Consider the following 19,996-nt stretch of genomic DNA (forward strand, 5'->3'; position numbering starts at 1 on the left):
TGGTCCCTGAATTAAAAGAATTAAAAGACTAAGAGAAAAACAGACTTCATCAACGCTTAAAGGGAAATGGAGACACTGGAAAAGAAAGAGAAGTGCAAAACCGTGAAGTGCTGTAGCGAGGTCAGCCCTCCCCTCTCTTGCTTATTTCCATCTGCTGTTGCCAGCCTCTGCCACACTGTGGTGCAGACACTGCTGTCTTGGAGTGAGGCAGGGCCAGCCCTGTGTCCTATAAACACACACAAATCATTTACATGCTGTACTCATCAAAGGCAACTCTTCTTCATCCCCGCCGAGATTTGCTGCTGATCTGAGCTTCCAATATTGCATCTCAGAACGTTGCGGCTAACCTTTGCAACTGCCAAGAATGTGATTAATTTTTTAAATACAGCTGTTGACCTATTATTGAGATGGAGAGGAGCCACCAGAGACACTCATCTCCTCTCTTCTGTATAATGGAATGCATTATTGCATCAGTGTTTACAAGGCGTGCTAAAAGAGAAACAGAATGTGGGGGAAAGCATTAAATAAAGCAATTCGGCTAATGTCGCTTTGGGCCTTGTGCACACACAAAATGTCAATCAAAACTCGCAATTCTTTAATTCATTGCAGTTTGCTCTGGCAGTTGCATATGAGAGAAGATTGGTGACACAATGTGGAACAATAATTACCCTGCAGTGTTAAAGTCCTCCAGTGTCTTGGTGCATTCATAAATAAAATATGTTCAAGATAATGGATTTATGTTCAATAATTCATCATCAGAATGTTTCGAACAGAGTGATATAATATGTGTCACAGTATTCTGTAACACAGTGCTTAGCCAAATTAAGTTATCTTGAAACAGATTTATTGACAAGGCCGTTGCTGCATTCATTTACTCAACAACCATTGCTTAATTACTCCTGCAATGCACATAAAACAAACAATGCCAATAGGCTGATTCTAAACCACTCAGTGTCATTATTAACTACACACTCAGGCTGACTATGTATCCGAGCCTGCACTAAATAGCACTGAACATTATCCTCTCAAGCACTCTGAGTTGAAGTGAGAGGAGAGCAGCAGACTTAGCAGCAGTGGGATTTGTGATATTTGTCATTCATGACCTTGGTGCTAGCCAGCCATACAGGCAGTTTGGTTTGATGACCCATCAGAGAATCTGTCTTGGTCCTTGTAAGAGCCAGAGGACCGGGGTGAGGGAAGACGGTGACATCCAGTTCTACGATCTGTTCCACTGGACTCTGGTCAATCAGTGGGCCTGAAGATCCAGAGCCAGCTGGAGAGCCATAATACAACTGGCCTTCATGTCCAGAATGTCCCATTCCCAGTCACAAGAGGAGGCCATGCTGGCACGTTGGAGGAAGCCACTCATCCTCATAATTAATGACATGAGTTTGTATGGAGTGGGACCAGAGCGAGCATATTGCAACGTTGTATTAAGTTGCATGTGTATTACACATAGAAATCCCACAGAGTCATTCAAACTAAAAAAGAAATTGTCCGTAATGACGATGACATGTGTGATTTATATGTTGTCCTGTAAACTCTGAAGTACAAATCAGCTCCACTGTTGTAAAGCACTGTATAAAACCTAAGTGTGATTAAATCAGCCATCTCAGCAACAAACAAATACAAATGGGAGAGATGCACTTGCAATATACAGCAGCAAGACACACGTTTGTTAAAAAGCCCACAGTGTTACATCAAAACACACACACATACAGGTTGTGAGATTCTTCAATCTAGACGAAGCTTAAGCATTCAAGAGAGGGGAAAAAAGAAAACAATTTACATGCAAATCAAACCTTATCATCTCAATCTCTTTATGCTACTTCCGCCCGCAAAATTGCATTCATATGCACAAAGGCTTTCAATTACTGTATCTGTGGCTCAACTTCTCACATCTCAGCATTTTCTATTTGGAGAGGCAGGCCCATGTACATTTAATAGGTAGCCATTCGGTTCCCCGGCTCTGCCAGAGATCACTATGAGAGTGTCAGTTGGAGGAGATGGCAGCATGTATCAGTGCATGAAATAAAGCTCCTGCTCCAAAGTGACAGGCCCTGGATATTGTTGGCAAATGGATGTTAAATTCACTCTGCAGCCACCAACAGCAGCACTGGCTATGAAAAATTAACTGCACTGTGGCTAAAGGGAAAGGAAATTGCTTTGCTAGATATACCACAAAATCCTGTTTGTGAGCTATCCATCTGTCAGATGTCTCTGCAAAAAAGAAAAAAAAAAGTCTTGCAGTTTTCTCTATTAAAGAGTCATACCGGATTACTCTGAACAGCATATGAGAGCGGAAACAAAGTGATGTCAAAGAGAGTTAGAGATAATGCCATATCTATGCCATAGACTTCATGTCAGTGAAGAAGACTGGCTCCAAGGTCCTCAGAACAGACCCAAATGCTAGGCATATGCTAGCCACTAGAGGGCAGTGAAATTTATAACTCTTTACTGCAACCTCAAGCAACTTTGTACGGTTTGCCTTGAATTTGTCTATAGTTCAGAAGGTGTGAGTCACTGTGTGGTGTTATTACTGGCAATGATTAAGACCTTGTTTCACATAACATTTGGATTGTGATGAGTCAGTGATCCAGACTGATGACTTCTCAGAGTCACCAACATTCAGTGCCTCCCCAGAGCTAGAGCTAAGTAAAGTACATTAAGAAAAGCAATCAAGATTAAATAAATTAATTAATTTATGAAAAAAGGTTTAAAATAGATACTTACAATACAATACTTGCATTTAATTATGAAGACAGCATCTTTTTGTACAATGTACAATATGAAATGTAAAATTAATTAGAATAAAAAGAAAAGTAATTAATTTGTGGGTTAGATAATGAGCAAAGATGCTCCTTGCACTCACAGTGCATCACGGAAATCATAAAGTTTATCTCACAACACTGGAAATGACTCCATCAAACAGTATATGTGTAGACCTAAGTGAATACAAATACATGGGTTTTTCTATCTATTTCAAAATGAAATATAAAGTATGGTGCAAAACAACTAAAAATAAAAAAGGTTAAACCATTGTAAGCAGATGTGGTTGTGGTTTTAGGGACTAAGGTGAATTTTCACAACTGACCACCAGATGTCAGTATATTACTATAAATGACTTTTGGCGTGTTTGTATCTGTAAGCTACTGTGTCTTCTACTAGCAAAGTAATTTATTTGGTTATGTTATATGACTAAATCAGTGATAGAGTCAATTCATTTGTTCCCTTCCTCATGTCATATTAGTGAAAGGACAGAGGTGGGTGCAATTTGGGCTAGATTAATTGCCAATAACTTGTTCATCTACAGGTCCCTCAGCAAAATAGGGAAATGTTGCTATGATTTTCAAACATTACAAGTAACTGCTGGAGAAAAAGGTTTTACTGATATGGAAAAAGTAGTAAAACATCTGTAGCAGCAAAGGGTGTGGCAGGGACATAGAAATAATTAGGTGCAGGGAACAGACAACACCCACTTAACTTTTGTAACGTCAAGTGAAAACAGTAGTGTGAAGGCATTTTGACAGAAGGGCTTAAAACTGAAATGAACAAACAAAATCAAAAAGCATTTTGTTTTCAGTCATCAGCTGGGGGAGGCACAACTGACCTCCCAGCACGAAGTGAAACAGGGGGGAAAAGCTAACTATTCAAGGTTTGCAATAGTTTCCACATTTAGTCCTCATTTTTAGCAAGGGGTCTAATATGCAAATAAGTGACTGAAATAAAATGTCCATCCAGAGCCAGCAGTCAGCAGCTAGTTGTCATTACTGAACATTCTATCCCTTTATACACCCTCTCAGTACTTTGAAGTATGTAAAAACAAGGCTGAGGGAGAAATAGAGTGAGTAAGCATGGAATGATGCCTGTGTTTTATTGTAGACACGTATGGGTCCTGAGTCACTCAGATAATTCACTCGAATCCTACAAACGACAGAGATTCAAGAATCCCTCGCTTCATTAACCCAGATCTGTTGAGTCCTTGGCTACAGTTTTTGCCAGCAACACATATAAATACAAAATGATAAATTGCACCATTCATTCTAAGTCGTTGTTAGTAAGAAACCATTGCAAGAAATAGCATAAATGACATGGACTAGCAGTGATTGCTATCTTATTTGTCAATGGAGGACTCAGGCACCTGACAAAGTCAAATTAGAAAAACTTCCTAGGGCCACTCACAAAGTCAATGAATGGGGGTGAATGGAGTGAAGTTGCTCAAATAATTATTTCCACCTACTTATGGACAAAAAGCGTATTTTAGTTTTTGCAAACATAGTATGGATTATATATCAGAACTGAAAAGAAGAAACTCTGATGCAGATTTGTTTTTGTTTCAGTACAGAAGCTTTTGCCCATAAAGTGCTAGCATTCTACTAATGTATGCTGATTGGTCAGTTAAACATTTAAGCAAGCAATGTTACTTCAATCATCACTATGTGACTAACCACAAAAAGACGGTATTTCGTAACGATAGCTACAGCAGAGCTTAAAAACGTGGTTAAAACAGCATACAAACTTAGTGCTTGTTTGATGTGTGAGACCGCAATACCGAATGCCGTAAACTGGCGTGCATGCTGCAAATACTTCAGTAATAACAGAAAGGCATACCACAAAAAAAAAAACACAAAAATTTAATTTCCTGCAGTGATATCCATTGTCTTTACCACTTACACCGAAAACATAAAGACAACTGTCAGAATTTTTTTTTTTAACACCAAACTACATTTTTTTACATTTTGGGGCTACAGCTCCATAAGCCTCCATTCATTTCCACCTCGCGTGCGCCCCCTACATAAATGGATGTTCCAGAGTGGGAATTCTCCCCACATTAGAGGTTCTGTGGTCGGCTCTCTGAGTCCCCTGATGACGAATAAGGTAGCAAGCACTGCAAATCCATTATGCTGATTGTTGCAACAGCTTCTTGCTAACTTAGAACATGAACCTTTGGAACTGGTTTTCACCAGTAGGTTCTTAGAGACACGATTTATTGGTTTTAAGTGATTGTTAAGTACTTTGGAAACCTGGTTTTTGAGAGGTGACATATAAATAAAGTTATCGCTATAGTTATGAATTGTTGTTATTATTATATACTGACTCAAGTGACTCAAAGGACTCGGTTCAGTGTATTGACTCAAGTCCGTACGCGGAACCGGATTTTCCGTGACTACTTAATTGTGGGCTCCCCAGCTCCTATTTCTCAACCTGGAGACTGCGCAGAAAGCTGTCGGGGAAAAGTGCATGTGCAAGCAGAACTGGGAAAGTTCATAGAGTCGAGGTGCAGGATGTCCCGTTAAAGAGAAAAAAAAGTCCTGCAGAGCAGCAGAGGCAACACGAGCTGACGGGCTGAAAAGACTGCAAGCCAGAGCGAGCGACATTTAGCACGGCTAGCACATAGTAAAAGAGGGCAAAATGGGCTTTCCGACGATATTTAGCTGTCGTCGGATTGTTCTTAAAGTGTTTTTGGTGCAGTACTTCGCCTTTCAAGCAACATATGCTGCCCCCTCGCCTATTATCAGGTTTCCTGGAGACGATACTACCCCCAGAACAGACAAAGAAGTTGCTCTGGTAAGTTTGTTGGCTGTTTTATAAGAAATGTGTAAGTGGGTCAGACAGCTGCTAAGTTAACAGTTTATACTCCTGAAGTTTTTTTTTTTTAGCTTACCTATATATTGCAGTTATGTCACAGAAACTTGTTCTAAGGGAGTCTAACCATGTTTTTTTGTGTGTTTGTTTCTCCTTTAGCACTATCTGAATAAGTTTTATGGATGCCCACAAGACAGATGTAACCTCATGGTGCTCAAGGACACTCTGAAGAAAATGCAAAAGTTCTTCTCTCTGCAAGAAACTGGAGAGATTGATGCCAAAACTGTGGAAATCATGAAAAAGCCCCGCTGTGGCGTTCCAGATGTGGCCAATTACAACTTCTTCCACAGGAAACCCATGTGGCAGAAGAAGGACATCACTTACAGGTCAGCAATTAACATTACCTTTCCTGAAGAAGCATTGGTTTGTCTTTCAGTGCTAATTTTGAGCCTGTAAGGCTAAAGTTTTATGATGGGAGTGGGTGCCAACTCATTTTTAAGTAGTGTTACTCAAATAATGCCATTGTGGAAGCATTAAGCAGTATAGTTTATAAGAAAGGAAATAATATCACATAACAACTAATACTGGCCTAATACTGAAGTGATAGATGGCCTTATACTGAAGTGGTAGATGCCTGTACCGCATCAGGACATCAGATGATGTTTGCCAATCACAGAAAGGTAAACTAACTTTAACCTACCCAGCTACTGCTCGTAAATCCACTCATAAATCATCAAACTGTAAGTATTGAGAAACACTACTTGGAATATGTCTGAGTGCACAAAAGGATTGATGCAAAGACTCGCTTGGAGAGATGGACCACAGCTTGGCCCTGTCTACCCCCCCCCCCCCCCCCCCCCCCCCCCCCCATCCTCCAGTCCACCCCACCCCCATCCAGACAGTCCCTGTGCGCTTGCATCTTGTGTCTTGCTAACACCAGCATTCCTACACAGTATGCGTCAGGTCTTTTGTTTTTGTTCTGTTTGAGGTTTACAACAATGTGGAATTGGTTTATTTATATCAGCGGTTTTGTGTGCCCTGATCATTCCATCCTGTCTGCCTGTGTGTTTGTGAGGGAGACTGTGTGCCAAAGACAATAACAACTAAGAGATCTTAGACTGTTTTTTAGGAAAGGGCTATGTAGACAGGCTTATAACAGGGTTGTGGCTGAACACTGGTTCAGGAGCATTTTCACCACATGATTCATGGACAGTTGTTATCACAGATAGTTTGCTGGGTTATTTTCCATGATCTCAAGAGAGAGAAGAGATATCATCATATTTCTGCCTGATCTTCCAACGATCAAAGAGCCACCATGGCTATTGTGTTTAAACACACCTTTTGTTTTTATGATATGTGTTTCCTTGTGTGTCTTGTTGTAGAGTGAAACTGACTCTCTGTTAACCCTGTAGAATCCTCGGATACAGTCCAGATCTGGATGAGGAAGTCATAAATGATGCTTTCTTCAGAGCCTTCAAAGTATGGAGTGATTTCACTCCACTCACGTTCACCCGCCTCATGGACGGAGAGGCTGACATCATGATTAATTTTGGACGCAATGGTAATGCATGTATATAGACAACAGGCAGCATGTGGACATTTCACTTAAAAGAGTATAGTCAGTTGAACTATCGACGAGTTGTCTGTCAGTACAGTGAGCCTTCGTCTTCATCTGCTCTCTTTTTTGTGTATATAGGAATATTCCATGCTCAGTAATGGGGCACAGGAACAGTATGGGAAATTAGAATTCAAAGACTTTCTCCAAACTTAGAAATAATTTCCGACTACTTCCTAAAGTGTAAAAACAACTCAAGTTAGGAAAGAGTTGGGCAGAAGTTCACAGCCGTGTTGGCTAAAGGTGAAGGAGCACATTTTTACTGTGACTGTGCATCCTGCCAACCTGTATTTTAGGAACACTTTATAACATAATGGGAATTATAGTCTTCATTCCAGCTTAAACAACCATTTGATATTTACTCACAGTGTTGTTATATCATTCTGTCTAGCCACAGCTGATGTTGTCGAGAAAGAATCTGATAATTATCGTGGAACACAAACGAAAGGCAGCCACTTTAGAAGATGTGAAACTGTTGTTTCAGAGACCAAAATGGAAAAGAATATGTTGACATTCTAATACACTCACAGAAATCTTGTGTGAGAAGTATTTTTGCCTTAGCAATTGTCCTCAAACTACTTGATTGTGCCTGTTTGAAAAAGAAAATGGCCTCTTATTTTTGTCTTGAAGTGTTTATATTGCATGATGTCATCAACAGAGCACGGAGATGGTTACCCTTTTGACGGCAAAGATGGCCTCTTGGCTCATGCTTTTGCTCCTGGGCCAGGAATTGGAGGAGACTCCCATTTTGATGATGATGAGCAATGGACACTGGGCGAGGGCCAAGGTAAAGGAGAAACGCTCTAAAACAAAAAACAACAGCATTTGTGTTTCATGTGCTAATAGTATAGAACTCATGTCAATTTGTCTGAAAATGCATGAGGGCCAGATAGGTGGATTTTGCATATTCATATCCAGTTTTTTATTTTGTGTCAGTACCAGCACAAGTGATTCGATTAACAACAGTGAGATGACACATTTGACTTTCAGATACTTACGACGTTTTGATTGTTTTAACTTTGTCTGAACTTTCTGGCACCCGATATGACAAACCTGAGCCATCTGGAAGCTGAATAGAAAAAATAATCTCTGTTGCATGCGTTTGTATTTGCATGCATTGACCCAGATAGTTGTATGTGTTTCTCATTATTCAGGTCCTCTTGTCTGAATTCATTATTTGTGTGGGAGTAATCTGTAAACCTATTTCCCCTGTCTCATGGTGAACAGACATCTCACAACACTTTGAGTGAATGGAATATTTAATGTTGAAATGTTTAAAGTACCTGTATTAAGGAAAAAAAAAACAGTTCCAGATAAAATGTGAAACATTTCATTATGAACCTTTTCAACAGTGGTGAAGGCGAAGTTTGGCAATGCTGACGGCGAATTCTGTAAATTCCCCTTCCTGTTCATGGGCACCGAGTACAACAGCTGTACGTCTCAGGGCCGTGACGATGGCTTCCTGTGGTGCTCAACCACTTACAACTTTGATGAAGATGGGAAATATGGCTTCTGTCCACATGAATGTAAGTTTGTCCCCATGAATGCAAGTTTTCTTTTTTTTTCTGATTGACAATATGGCATTGTGACGTCTCCTCACACATTTCACTCTGGTGTCTGTGTTGATTTATAATTTTGGGGTCTTACTTGACCTCAGCAGCACTGCTGTCGTGCCCTACTTGTATCACACTGAACTAAAGTTAAAGCAGTGTTTCCTATACTGGCAGCGAGTAATACTTTATATCAGATTGTTGCTATATTCAAAGCTGTGCTGCTGATTTTGGACAGAGAGAAAGTAGGTTGAACTGTATGCCAGGAAAGTGTTGTTTTTTGTTTGGAGTGGATTATGGAATATTTCTTTTCCAAGTCTCTGCCCCACTTTAGAACATTGGGCTTTGTTAAACATTTTGTTTATCTGTGTTACGTTGCTGTCCATGGTACTAACATGATCACATGCCTATTGCATCTAAGTGCCAAAGTACACATGTACTAAATTGTTTTATATGGTGAGAACATGAGTTCGTACTTGTGCCGTCTGTTCTGTCAAGCTTTTGAATTGATGTAAAAATAAAATTCCATTGCACTTATTTTCTCAATTCAGATTTCTCTTCTTAGTCTTACACCATCACTCAGGGGTCAAAGGGTGTCATTTGGCTGCATTGATAAAATTTTGGACCTTATTCTTTGTAAGCATTGAAAAAATTTTGTGTAATGTGTAATGTTATTAATCTCTCTCTCACACATCTTTGCATTCGTTGATGTTTGTTTTCCAGTATTATTTACCCTGGGTGGCAATGGAGAGGGCGCTCCATGTAAATTCCCCTTCACCTTCCAGGGAGAGAAGTATGACGGATGCACCACTTCAGGCAGGGATGATGGTTACCGCTGGTGTGCCACCACTGATAACTATGATGTTGACAAATCCTTCGGGTTCTGCCCTGAAACTGGTAGGTGGTGTCATCTGCTGTCTGTTATGTTGAAAACTTACAAGAATATTACCTAATGCTTCAAGTAAAACATATGACAGACATCGTCAAATGTGTGCATGCATGCGTATACATTGTCTTCTGCTCATGTGTCCTGTTTAAAGGTTAAATGCCGGCTCAGAGGCACACGGTGCATTTTAGTGGCTGTGTTTATTTGGATGTACATTGTATGGTGCCCTGCTGTGTGTTGGTTTACAGGAATGCTTCAGCTGGGGTTTTCGGTCTTGCTCGTGGTCTGCTGAGTGGCTGTAAAAGTATTTTAATGTGCAGTGGCAGGGCTTATTTTTCCATTCTGTCAGTAGGGCTGGTTTTAAGGTTGAGGTTGTGTAGAAGGAGGAAGACAGACAGACAGTGAGATAGACAGAGAGGTACAACCACTCGAACTTTCATCTATTTGTAATTGATTAGAGTTGTAGCTTTGTTGTGAAGCCATGTGCGGTAGCTTGTGCTGAATAGGAAATTACATAGCTGAAAGCAGAAAACAACATGAAAGCCGTCTTGCCAGATTGAAAATGATCTCTCTTTGAAAGAAAATCAATTTGGGCAGGTGCTTTTTGGTATGGTGCCCAGTGGATTAGTTATTGATGTCATGTGTGTTGTGCCAGTGCTTTCATGATGTTGTTTTCAGTATCATCTGCACTCATGTCACAATATAACACAAACTGAAGAAACATGTTGCCGCTTGAATGAGTTCATTAGACAGTGAAGTTGAACTGTATATTTCATGTTGACAGTTTTACCTTTTGTTGCTCCGTTCAGCCATGTCAACGGTGGGAGGAAATGCGGAAGGAAGCCCCTGTGCCTTCCCCTTCACCTTCCTGGGAAACACTTATGACTCTTGCACCTCATCTGGACGCAGCGATGGCAAGATGTGGTGCGCTACCACCAAGAGCTATGACGATGACCGCAAATGGGGCTTCTGTCCTGACCAAGGTATGAATAGTCTTTTTGGACATTTCGTGCTGTGGTTCTGGGAAACGGACTTGCCACAAAGAACACAACAGTGAATGCCACATAGTTTGTTTAGATGATTATAGAAAAGCTATGACCTAGTTATTTTGTTAGCCTTACACAGAGCAGAAAAATAGAGCCATTGGTCGGTTTAGTTGTCAGTTTAATTGAGAAAGGGAAATGCACGTCTTTCTTGGGTGTGCAAGTTTTGCACACTTTGTGTATCAGCTTCCATGAAATAACAGCACTAGTAGACTTTAGCTAACATCCAAAAGACCTGTGTATGTTATCCAATTCCCATTTTCTACTGTATAGTATCAGTGGTTATATATATAAAGGAGTGTATAAAGGAGTATTGACTGGCTACAGTGACATGTCTTCATTGTGTTGCGTGTTTTCAGGCTACAGTTTGTTCCTGGTGGCAGCCCACGAGTTTGGTCATGCCCTTGGTTTGGAGCACTCTCAGGACCCTGGAGCATTGATGGCCCCCATTTACACGTTCACTAAAGACTTCAGACTTTCCCAGGATGACATCAAAGGCATCCAGGAGCTCTACGGTAAGATGAAGTGTCATGTGTGACTGGTCACTTCGACAGGGATTAAGCCTAATACTGGGAGCAAAAAACACATTTTTCTCATTAGAAGTCAGGAAAGATTAATGTAATGTGGGTGCGTAATTGCTTCTTCAAAGATGAAATATTCTGTTAAATCTCTCATGAACAGGTGTCCCGACAGACAAGCCTTTGCCTCCAACCCAAGGTCCAGTCACTCCAATGGACATCTGTAACGAGCCAGTTGTCTTTGACGCTGTGGCACAGATAAGGGGAGAGACCTTCTTCTTTAAGGACAGGTAATAAAATCAAGCAAAAGTCGTCCTAATTTTCTTTTGACCTAAACTAGACTTCCGCTTAAGTACTTTCACAATCAAAGTTCTTGACTGTGTTGTTTGGATATGCTAGCTGTAATGTTTTCGTTAGCTTAGTCTATGTTTGACTCTGTTGGAACTTTCATGCACTGCCAAAGTCTGTTTGACTTTCCTGTCTGTGATCTACAGTGAGAGTGACTAACAAAACCCAATAACCTGCAGCTTTTGTTTTGTTTCCTCTTGTGCAATTGAAATAAGGCAGCATACACAAGTTGAATTTCATAATGATTTTCCAGCAAACAATGAGCAGTTTGGCATGAGGTTTCTTGTTAATTATCATTTGTCATATTGCAATTTTGTGCCTCTTGAACATTGTGGTTTAGATGCTTGTTTTGTGATGTGACAATTAGTAAGAGAGGAAACCAAAATAGTCATCAGTTCTAAACAGTCTACAGTCCTCCTCTTCAGCGGCGCCAGTGAAATCCCAAGTCTTGTAAGCTTACTGTGTCTACTGGCTGACCCTGTGTAGAAGTTTCATCAAGTGCTGTGGTTTTGTCAATGTTCTCTGTGAGTCACTGTGTTTTCCCGTAGGAAGGTGACCAGTTTCATCACAGCAGCTGAAGTTTGTTATGTACTAATTCTCCCAAGAGTCACTTTTAACAAAAACAGCAATGTGGTAGAAAAGGAACTGATAGAAAAGACAAATAGAATCCTTTTTAGTTATGATGTCTTCACACTTCTAGCTGGGCTGAAACATTCAAGGTTAACAGAGCTGTATACCTGTCTTGGCCATTCTGGAAGTGTGTCCAAAGCAAACAGGCCCACATACCTCCAAACCAAAGAATGTGGTCTTTTAGTTAGCCTGGTTTTCCTCTTTGAGAACCTTGAGTTCGAAACTGGGAGGAACAAGAAACTCCATCCTGCTCACAAATCCTGCTTTAATAGAAAATTATTTTTTACCTTGCTGTGGCTCTCTTCCACACATTTGCTGTGATAAAGAGAGCACACAGAGAAACATACGCCCATTTATTCAAGCTGGGCTTAAACTTTATTCTCTGTGGCTTGCCAGACAGCTCAGATAATGCTTTGGTGGCCAAAGATTCAGACTGCTGAAAGATAAAACCAACTGAACTGTTCACGATTCTATAATCTCATAAAATAGCATAGCACTGCTTTCCTCTCATCATCAGTCATAATGCCCAGATACCAGAATTCCATGCAGGAGCTCGTGGGGTATTGGTATTCATTATATTCCTTATGCTGTATTTGAGTCAAGGGGCTTTACCACGTTTTGAGTATTTACAACTGGGGCAATTTTAGATGCAATAACAGATGTGTAAACCAAAAGGGAAAAGTGAGAAAGGCACATTCATCTGTACATATCTTGCATTGACGTAAGAGCTGTTATAAGATCAGCTTCAGAGAAAAAGTGTTTCAGGGCTAACGGTCACTTGACCCTCCCATTGTAAAAGTAGTACCCTCCCTTTTCTCCTGGCTCGGCGTGTTTATGATGCAGGGCAAATGTTGACACAATGAGTAATGCTTGTAGGACTCCCGGAGCTTAGCATAAAACTGTGTCTGTCTGGAGGATTAAGGGGAAGACAATTATTAAGTCTGTCTCATGAAAACAGTTTGGACAAGTTACTGTTTAAAGCAACTCATACTTATATGCTTGTATCCTAGCATGTAGCCCAACAGACTCTGTTTGCAATATATTACAGCTTCAATAATTTGCTGAAGCTGTAATCTTTCAGTCTTGGTCGATTTGGTGAAGGGCCAGTAGTTACCGTGGTAGCAGCAAATGGTTTAGTACCAAAGCAAACACTCACCAAGTAGCTACTTTGTCAGAAATAAATAGAAGACCATCTATTGTATCTTTTCACAGCACAGCCAACGAAACTCGCCTTGTTTTAATACAGACGCTGATCAAAAATAATAGCTACCACATTCTGGTTTTTAATGCTGCACACAATGAGAGCAGTTATCTGTACAACAGCAGGTTACAGGAGCAAGTTGGTTCTTGCTTGTTAGTGTGCAGCTTGTAGCCAGCAGCTCTTCATCTAACACAGCTCACTTTGGCTGCTTCATCTTCTTCTCTTATTCCTTTTCAAATTTTAAAAATCATCCAATGTTGAAACATGCTGACTGGCACTGTTTTGCACAAGCATTTTTGATGAATGATCATGGTCAGTACTCACCGTTGTGACAAACACATCACGTTTCCTGTTAGCAATAACCTATTCCAGCTCTGACTGTGAAGACCTTGAACAGAGATAATTCCACTGGATTACAGTCATGCATTTTTCAGCAAATAATTTGTGCTAATTAGGCAATATGAATCAGTGCACTTTTAGTAAAACTACTATATAATAAGGCAATTATAGAATGTAAGCATATTGAACAGAAATTGTAAAAAATAAATAAATGCTGTCTATAAATAATGCAATGCAACCTAAACATCAACCTTCATTACCGTACAATTTTGACGTTACTTAGATAACAACAAATGCAGAGAAAATTGATTACCAACATGAAGATGCATATAGCATATAATATATTTATTTCTTGTTTTCAATCAAATAGAGACGGAAAGACAAGACAGAAAAGCTCTCTGGATATTGTTGGTACATTGCATGAACTGGAATAACGCAGATCAGCAAGAGCACTGCTAAAAAGCAGTTTATAGATGGCTAGTTCAGAGTGAAATATCTCTTTCATACTGATAAATATTTACAACACATATGTTAGTAAAGTTTTGCTCTCATCATTATTGCAACAAATCTTTGCAATTGGCAGATTTTTTTTTTCTTTTTAAAAAATAGGTCAGTGGAAAAGAGTTTGGGAAGCTGCAGTTGTTGTGCAGCTGTGTATTGGAAATCCAGGCAAGATAGGTCTTGTTCCGCTGGCGTCGGCAGCCTTAGTCCTAACGAGAACCAGATGCTCATGAATCAGGCCATTGTGGCTGGATCAGCCAGTGAAGCACTTGCACTAAAACCTCCTCTTACACACACACACACACACACACACACACAGACACATACACACTCACTCCTCATCACCCCCACTGCCCTTCTTTCACTCTCAGCCTCATTTTATCCCCAGCTCATCAACCGTAAGATCGCTCACCCATTCATCTTCTTTGTGCCAGGTTCCTGTTCAGGTCAGTCAACTTTAGAAGCAAGCCCAATGGCCCCATGCTGGTGGCCACCTACTGGCCAGACCTGCCTGCCAAGATAGATGCTGCCTATGAAAACCCAGTGGAGGAAAAAACTGTGTTCTTCTCAGGTATGCTGGAGTAAACAAGAAACTGTGAGGAAATGGCAGATTTAACATTTCTGAATACCAGTGTCATATTACATAAACTCTGGAATCTGTTCATGTACTCCCTGTACTTCTGTGATCATCAGACAAATGAGCAGTTTCGCTGGCATGAGTAATGAAGGCAGCATCTTCAGTCTTTAGTCTTTTACCATTTCAGTGCCTTTCCCTACAAAGTGAAACATTAGGAGAAGCAGGAATGTTGGCTGAGCAGTCTTGTGTGCAGTGTGCACTCTTGGGACACTTGAGATGTTCCACCATAGTGATTAGTGGTTTATAATACATTCTTTGCATTTTACTAATATGACAACCTTCCTGAATACTGATGAAATCTACATAATGTATTTGTCAGCTGAGCTGCTTTGGTTATGGGAAGGGCTTACACCCTGAATGGTTAACTGACAATCTCATGTAATATTTGGCTAATAGATTTGTAAGACTGTGGACTAACACCTTGATTAGACAGTTCTGTATTAGCATAATTACACTGCAACAATAAATACAAAAAAAGTTTTCAGGGTTTTTAGCCATGGTTTTACATTTTCACTTACTCTTCCTTCCCAGGCAATGAGATGTGGGTCTACAAAGCAGATGAGTTGGAGAGAGGCTTTCCCAAGAGTATCTCCAGCCTCGGCCTCCCTACAGACCTGGAGCAAATCGACGCTGCCTTCAGCTTCAGGAAGAACCGGAAGACTTACTTGTTTTCTGGGGACACATTTTGGAGGTGAGGATTGAAGCTACTGCAACTGTTTGTAGGCCTGAAACCCTTGTCTGATGCACCCTAGCTTGTTTTGTTGTTGTTGTTGTAATCACCTCGTATTGCTGTACTGGGTTACATCTGGATCCAGTTAGTGTTTGGTGTGACCTCTTCTGTGTTGTAAACCACCATACCTCTGTTAGTCCTTGCACAGTGCTGGATGATAAACTGTTTTATCACCATGGAAATGTGCGAGTGGTGTGTATGTGTGTGTGTGTGTTATTGAACTGTGAAGCACCGTTTAAAGGAATGTACAAATGCACTTTTACTATGTGTACAGATACGATGAAGATATGAAGAGAATGGACCCTGGCTTCCCCAAACTTATTGGTGATTCGTGGAACGGCATCCCGGATGGCATTGACTCTGCCTTTAGTCTGAACGGCATTGGTTAGAAAATCTTTCTTTTTATATGAATTATAAAGAGAACTTAAGAGTCTCTGTATGATTTCAAGAAGGAATCTTTGATGAGAAGATGAGAAGCACAAACCATGAATGTATAAACTGAACCTGTTAGAAAATTTGGGGCCATCATGGAGGTTTTGCAGCATGGTCCTTTGCTACAGATTATATATTCTTCATATTACTAGAAACCATTTTCAACAACATGAGTCTACACTCATGCTAGCAGCTCAGTGAGGCCTTGAGCTACATGCTAACTTGCCCACAATGACACAATGACAATGTCAATATACTGATAGAGAAGGTATACTGAAGTGCAGATTTTAAAAAGTGGGCAAATTAAAATTTGGACCTTATTAGGAACACTTGAATAAATTAATGACGTGAATGTCGTGTCCATCCTGTAGTGGTCAAACACGTGGCAGGGTAAGATGAATAGTCAGGTGATGATCAAAGTAATACATTTTAATCCTCTGGGAACCATGAATGCTTGTACATCATTTAAAAACAGTGAGATATTTCAGTCTGGCTAATATGGCTAGAAATTAACTAGTGACCGCATAATTTTTGGACACTATGAATATCACAAACATATACTAATCTTTGACCAATCGCTCTCAGAACGGATATAAAAATGTGAAGGAATAATGATCCAACAATTATCACTGTATTGGTTTTAAATTAACAAGACAAAGTAGCAAAATGTGTCCTCTGCCTAAAAATCTGTTTGAGTCTTTAAGGAGACTTAGAGGAAAAAATGATTTTGTGGTGGTTATGGTGCTTTGGTTACAGCTGTATCAGAGCTGGTGCTCTGTGGTGCTTTACTGTCTTCAGACTTACATTCCTTGTGGTTACATTGCAGGCAGATCCAGTCAGCTCTATCAGTGAATCTGGCAGTGAGCCTCTGTATCAACAAAACTCCTCACATCCCACAATCCAAAAAGCAATGACACCATTTAGTGTCAGAACCCAGAAATGAGCCACTTAGGGGAAGTGATAGTGATAGAAAACAGGGAGGTACAACAAGCCAAAGGGAGTAGTTCTGAACTTAAGGAGTCAACGGTGGTCTGATGTTCAAAGAGGTCAGAGGGAAAGCAGTTGCTTAATAACATCTCATGCTGTGAGTGGATACCACACTGCTTATGTTGGCCTTACTTGTTGGTGAGTAGGGCATTGCAAACAGAGTGCGGGGAATATATGATGGTGAATTTTTGTCATGATAGTACAGATAAAACTTCACTGAGACTGTCACTCAACCATGTATACTTGAAGTTAGAGGTATTATACAAATTTTTATCTATGGCAAGCAACCAGGGATTTTTCCATTACTGCTGTCCTAACATACGCACATCACTGTAAGCATCGCATGGCTCCTTCCCCACACAGTGAGCAAACATATTTATATAAAGCAGGTCTGTGCCCCTTTACAGAGGTGCCTCTGTATGCCTCCTGGTTAGCATGAATCAGACAGAGAGAGACAGAGACAGAGGGAGACTTGACTTCAGCAGAGCCTGACTGGCTGTTATAATTCTCATCACTTTGACTGAATCTGATTCGAATGTTGTCTGTATGTTTTTATAGAAGCTTTATTATTTTTGCTGTTATGTAATGCAGCTAACAGTGTGCATCATGTTTGCTTTTCACAGATTATAGCTACTTCTTCAAAGGTAACCACTATTTCAAACTGGAAGACAGCAGCTTGAAGATTGTCAAGTTGGGTGAAATCACAAAGGACTGGCTCGGCTGCTGAACACGTCAGAAATGTCTCGCAACTGGCTAATTCTTGTGTTGACATCTGGCCTCATGAGGACATTGCCCTAGTATCACACATTACTTGCGGTCGCCGCCGTGCACACTGTTGTAAGTTTTTATCCTGGCAACTCTGCACGTTTCTGTGGGAGACATGTCACTTCCAGCCTGAATAACCAGACTCCAGCTTTGTAGAAAGGCACCCCGGGACCTTATACACCGGCTGAACATAGGCAACTGGATATTTGCTATATTTCTGTGTGATATTGACATTTCATTTGTTATGCTGATGCAGATTTATTACAATATGTACCCCCTGTTTTATTGTTTTATAGTTTTTTTTTAGTTTGTTTTTATAAAAATTCAGACATCAGGTATGTCCACACTGCATTGAACGCAGTGCTATACTGTGCTGTGAGATATTGCCGTTAATGCAAATTTAATTCTGAAAGACTGTTTCAGACCATATGCGGAATTCATGTTGGCTTAGAATTACTTCTATGTCCAGTGTAGTAAGTACAGTTTTCTAAATGTATCACTTTTGTTTAATTTTCTCATGGTTGTGCACTACATTTGGAAAAATGAATTTGCACAATGTGTGACCGACAATGGTGCTTTAGAGATGGCTTTTTGCATATAGTCCTATATATATATAAATATATACATTTTATATTCATATCCTCTGGATGTCAGAAAGTAGTATTTGCAGGCATACATTATTCTTCATTATTAGCACTTTGTATAGGACTATACTTGGGAAATGCTTCGTATGGAGAGCAAATTATTTTCATGGCAACTGCATGTTGCATTTCCCTTCACTAAAGGTACAGGAAGATTAAAGGCACAGGTTGCCTCCAGACATTGGTTTTGTTGCACGATGGAATCATGACAAGAGTACCGCAGTAGTATTGTTTAATAATCTTTTTTATAGTCTCTTTTCTCTCTTGGGTTTTAACAATACAGTAATTGTGATTTGTGTTGTTTTTAATGCTTGTGCACTTTGTTACTGTCATCAATAAAGATGGTCAATATAGTATGGGTCAGTGATAAGTGCTTGCAAAAAAAAAAAGATAAATAAATTGAAGTAGATTATTGAGACACTGATGGGCCTTCACTATCAAGCCTGTAACAGTGCTGGAAGGGGTTTTCATTTCCATTTACTTGAACAGATGTAGGAGTACAACAAAGCAAAAATATACTTCTAGTACCAGATGTAAAAGTACTCAGTATGCAGAAGGGCGTATTTCAGGGGAATCAACGCTAAACTACATTAATGGGTCATAATAACTGATGCACTAATGTGTTCATCACTGCTGAAGCTTGTAAAGATGGTTTAACTACTTTGTAAAATTTATCTGCTGGGTATCTTGTGATTTCCACTCAGCGATTAAAAAGATTAATCTTCATTTATAATACAACAGAATGTATTTGTTGATTACATTATATATTGTTAAACTAAATCTGCACAATAACTAGTTATTAAAGTTGTAAAATAAATCTTGTAGAGCAAAAAGTACAGTATTTGCCTCTGAATTATGGTGGAGTAAATGGAAATACTCAGATAAAGTACCAGTGCCTCAAAATGGTGCTTGTGTAAATGTGTTTTATTACTAAGTGGAGTAAGTGGATACCATAAGAATGATCAGCACACTGTACTTCTATATAAAGTAAAAATACTCCTAATGAAGGCATGCAGACCCTGTTAATGTTTTTTGTGTATTATTTGATTACAAAATCTGATGCTTTAATGTGTAAACATAACTTTAATGTATAGCTGGCAGTGGCTGAGCAATTTTTAAGTACTTTATATATTGCTGGGTAATTTTGTAACAATTCACTGCATGTGATGAACATCATGTGTTTTTTTTAATGGAAAATCTGCAGTCATTAGTATAGGTGTAAAGTACATGTAGTTGAGTAAAAACTACAATATTTCCTAGAAGAGGACTTTTTAGGGCAGCACCTCATGAAAATTTGTTATGAAACCGCGCCATCTTGTGGACATATAAGAGAGCACGCAAAAAAATGTTAACACGTTATTCCCTTAAATCGTTGTTTATTCGCTACATGTGAATGCATGACTTTATATTCTGCACAGCCTGATAAAATTGTAGCTAAAACCTCAGTCATTTTCTCAGAAGGAAATGCGTGGTCACCCGCAGCTAGCACTACTTTAACTTTTCCTTTCATCCGATTTGCATATAATACTTAACAGAAATGAATCCAACAGAATGATATCACCCTGCAAACAATCGTAATGAGGCTTC

General features: G+C 39.8%; 1 protein-coding gene across 1 annotated transcript; it reads left to right on the forward strand.

The window, feature by feature from the left end:
* The first annotated feature begins 5,189 nt into the window (after positions 1 to 5,189).
* mmp2 (matrix metallopeptidase 2) lies at positions 5,190 to 18,762 on the forward strand. Its single transcript, XM_046417890.1, has 13 exons — positions 5,190 to 5,568; positions 5,746 to 5,972; positions 6,999 to 7,147; positions 7,860 to 7,988; positions 8,554 to 8,727; positions 9,475 to 9,648; positions 10,447 to 10,620; positions 11,040 to 11,195; positions 11,362 to 11,488; positions 14,652 to 14,788; positions 15,386 to 15,545; positions 15,859 to 15,968; positions 17,627 to 18,762. The coding sequence occupies exons 1-13, from the start codon at positions 5,413 to 5,415 to the stop codon at positions 17,728 to 17,730; spliced, it is 1,977 nt and encodes a 658-aa protein (XP_046273846.1). The 5' UTR covers positions 5,190 to 5,412; the 3' UTR covers positions 17,731 to 18,762.
* The last annotated feature ends 1,234 nt before the right edge of the window (positions 18,763 to 19,996 follow it).

This window comes from Scatophagus argus, chromosome 1 (genome assembly GCF_020382885.2).
Source record: "Scatophagus argus isolate fScaArg1 chromosome 1, fScaArg1.pri, whole genome shotgun sequence".
NCBI lineage: Eukaryota > Metazoa > Chordata > Actinopteri > Scatophagidae > Scatophagus > Scatophagus argus.

Bases quoted from the DNA above. Each gene is read 5' to 3' on its own strand.
- mmp2 (XM_046417890.1), top strand. From the start codon at position 5,413: ATGGGCTTTCCGACGATATTTAGCTGTCGTCGGATTGTTCTTAAAGTG. The intron at 8,728-9,474 runs GTAAGTTTGTCC...TTTGTTTTCCAG, and splicing joins TGGCTTCTGTCCACATGAAT to TATTATTTACCCTGGGTGGC. The intron at 11,196-11,361 runs GTAAGATGAAGT...TCTCATGAACAG, and splicing joins AGGCATCCAGGAGCTCTACG to GTGTCCCGACAGACAAGCCT.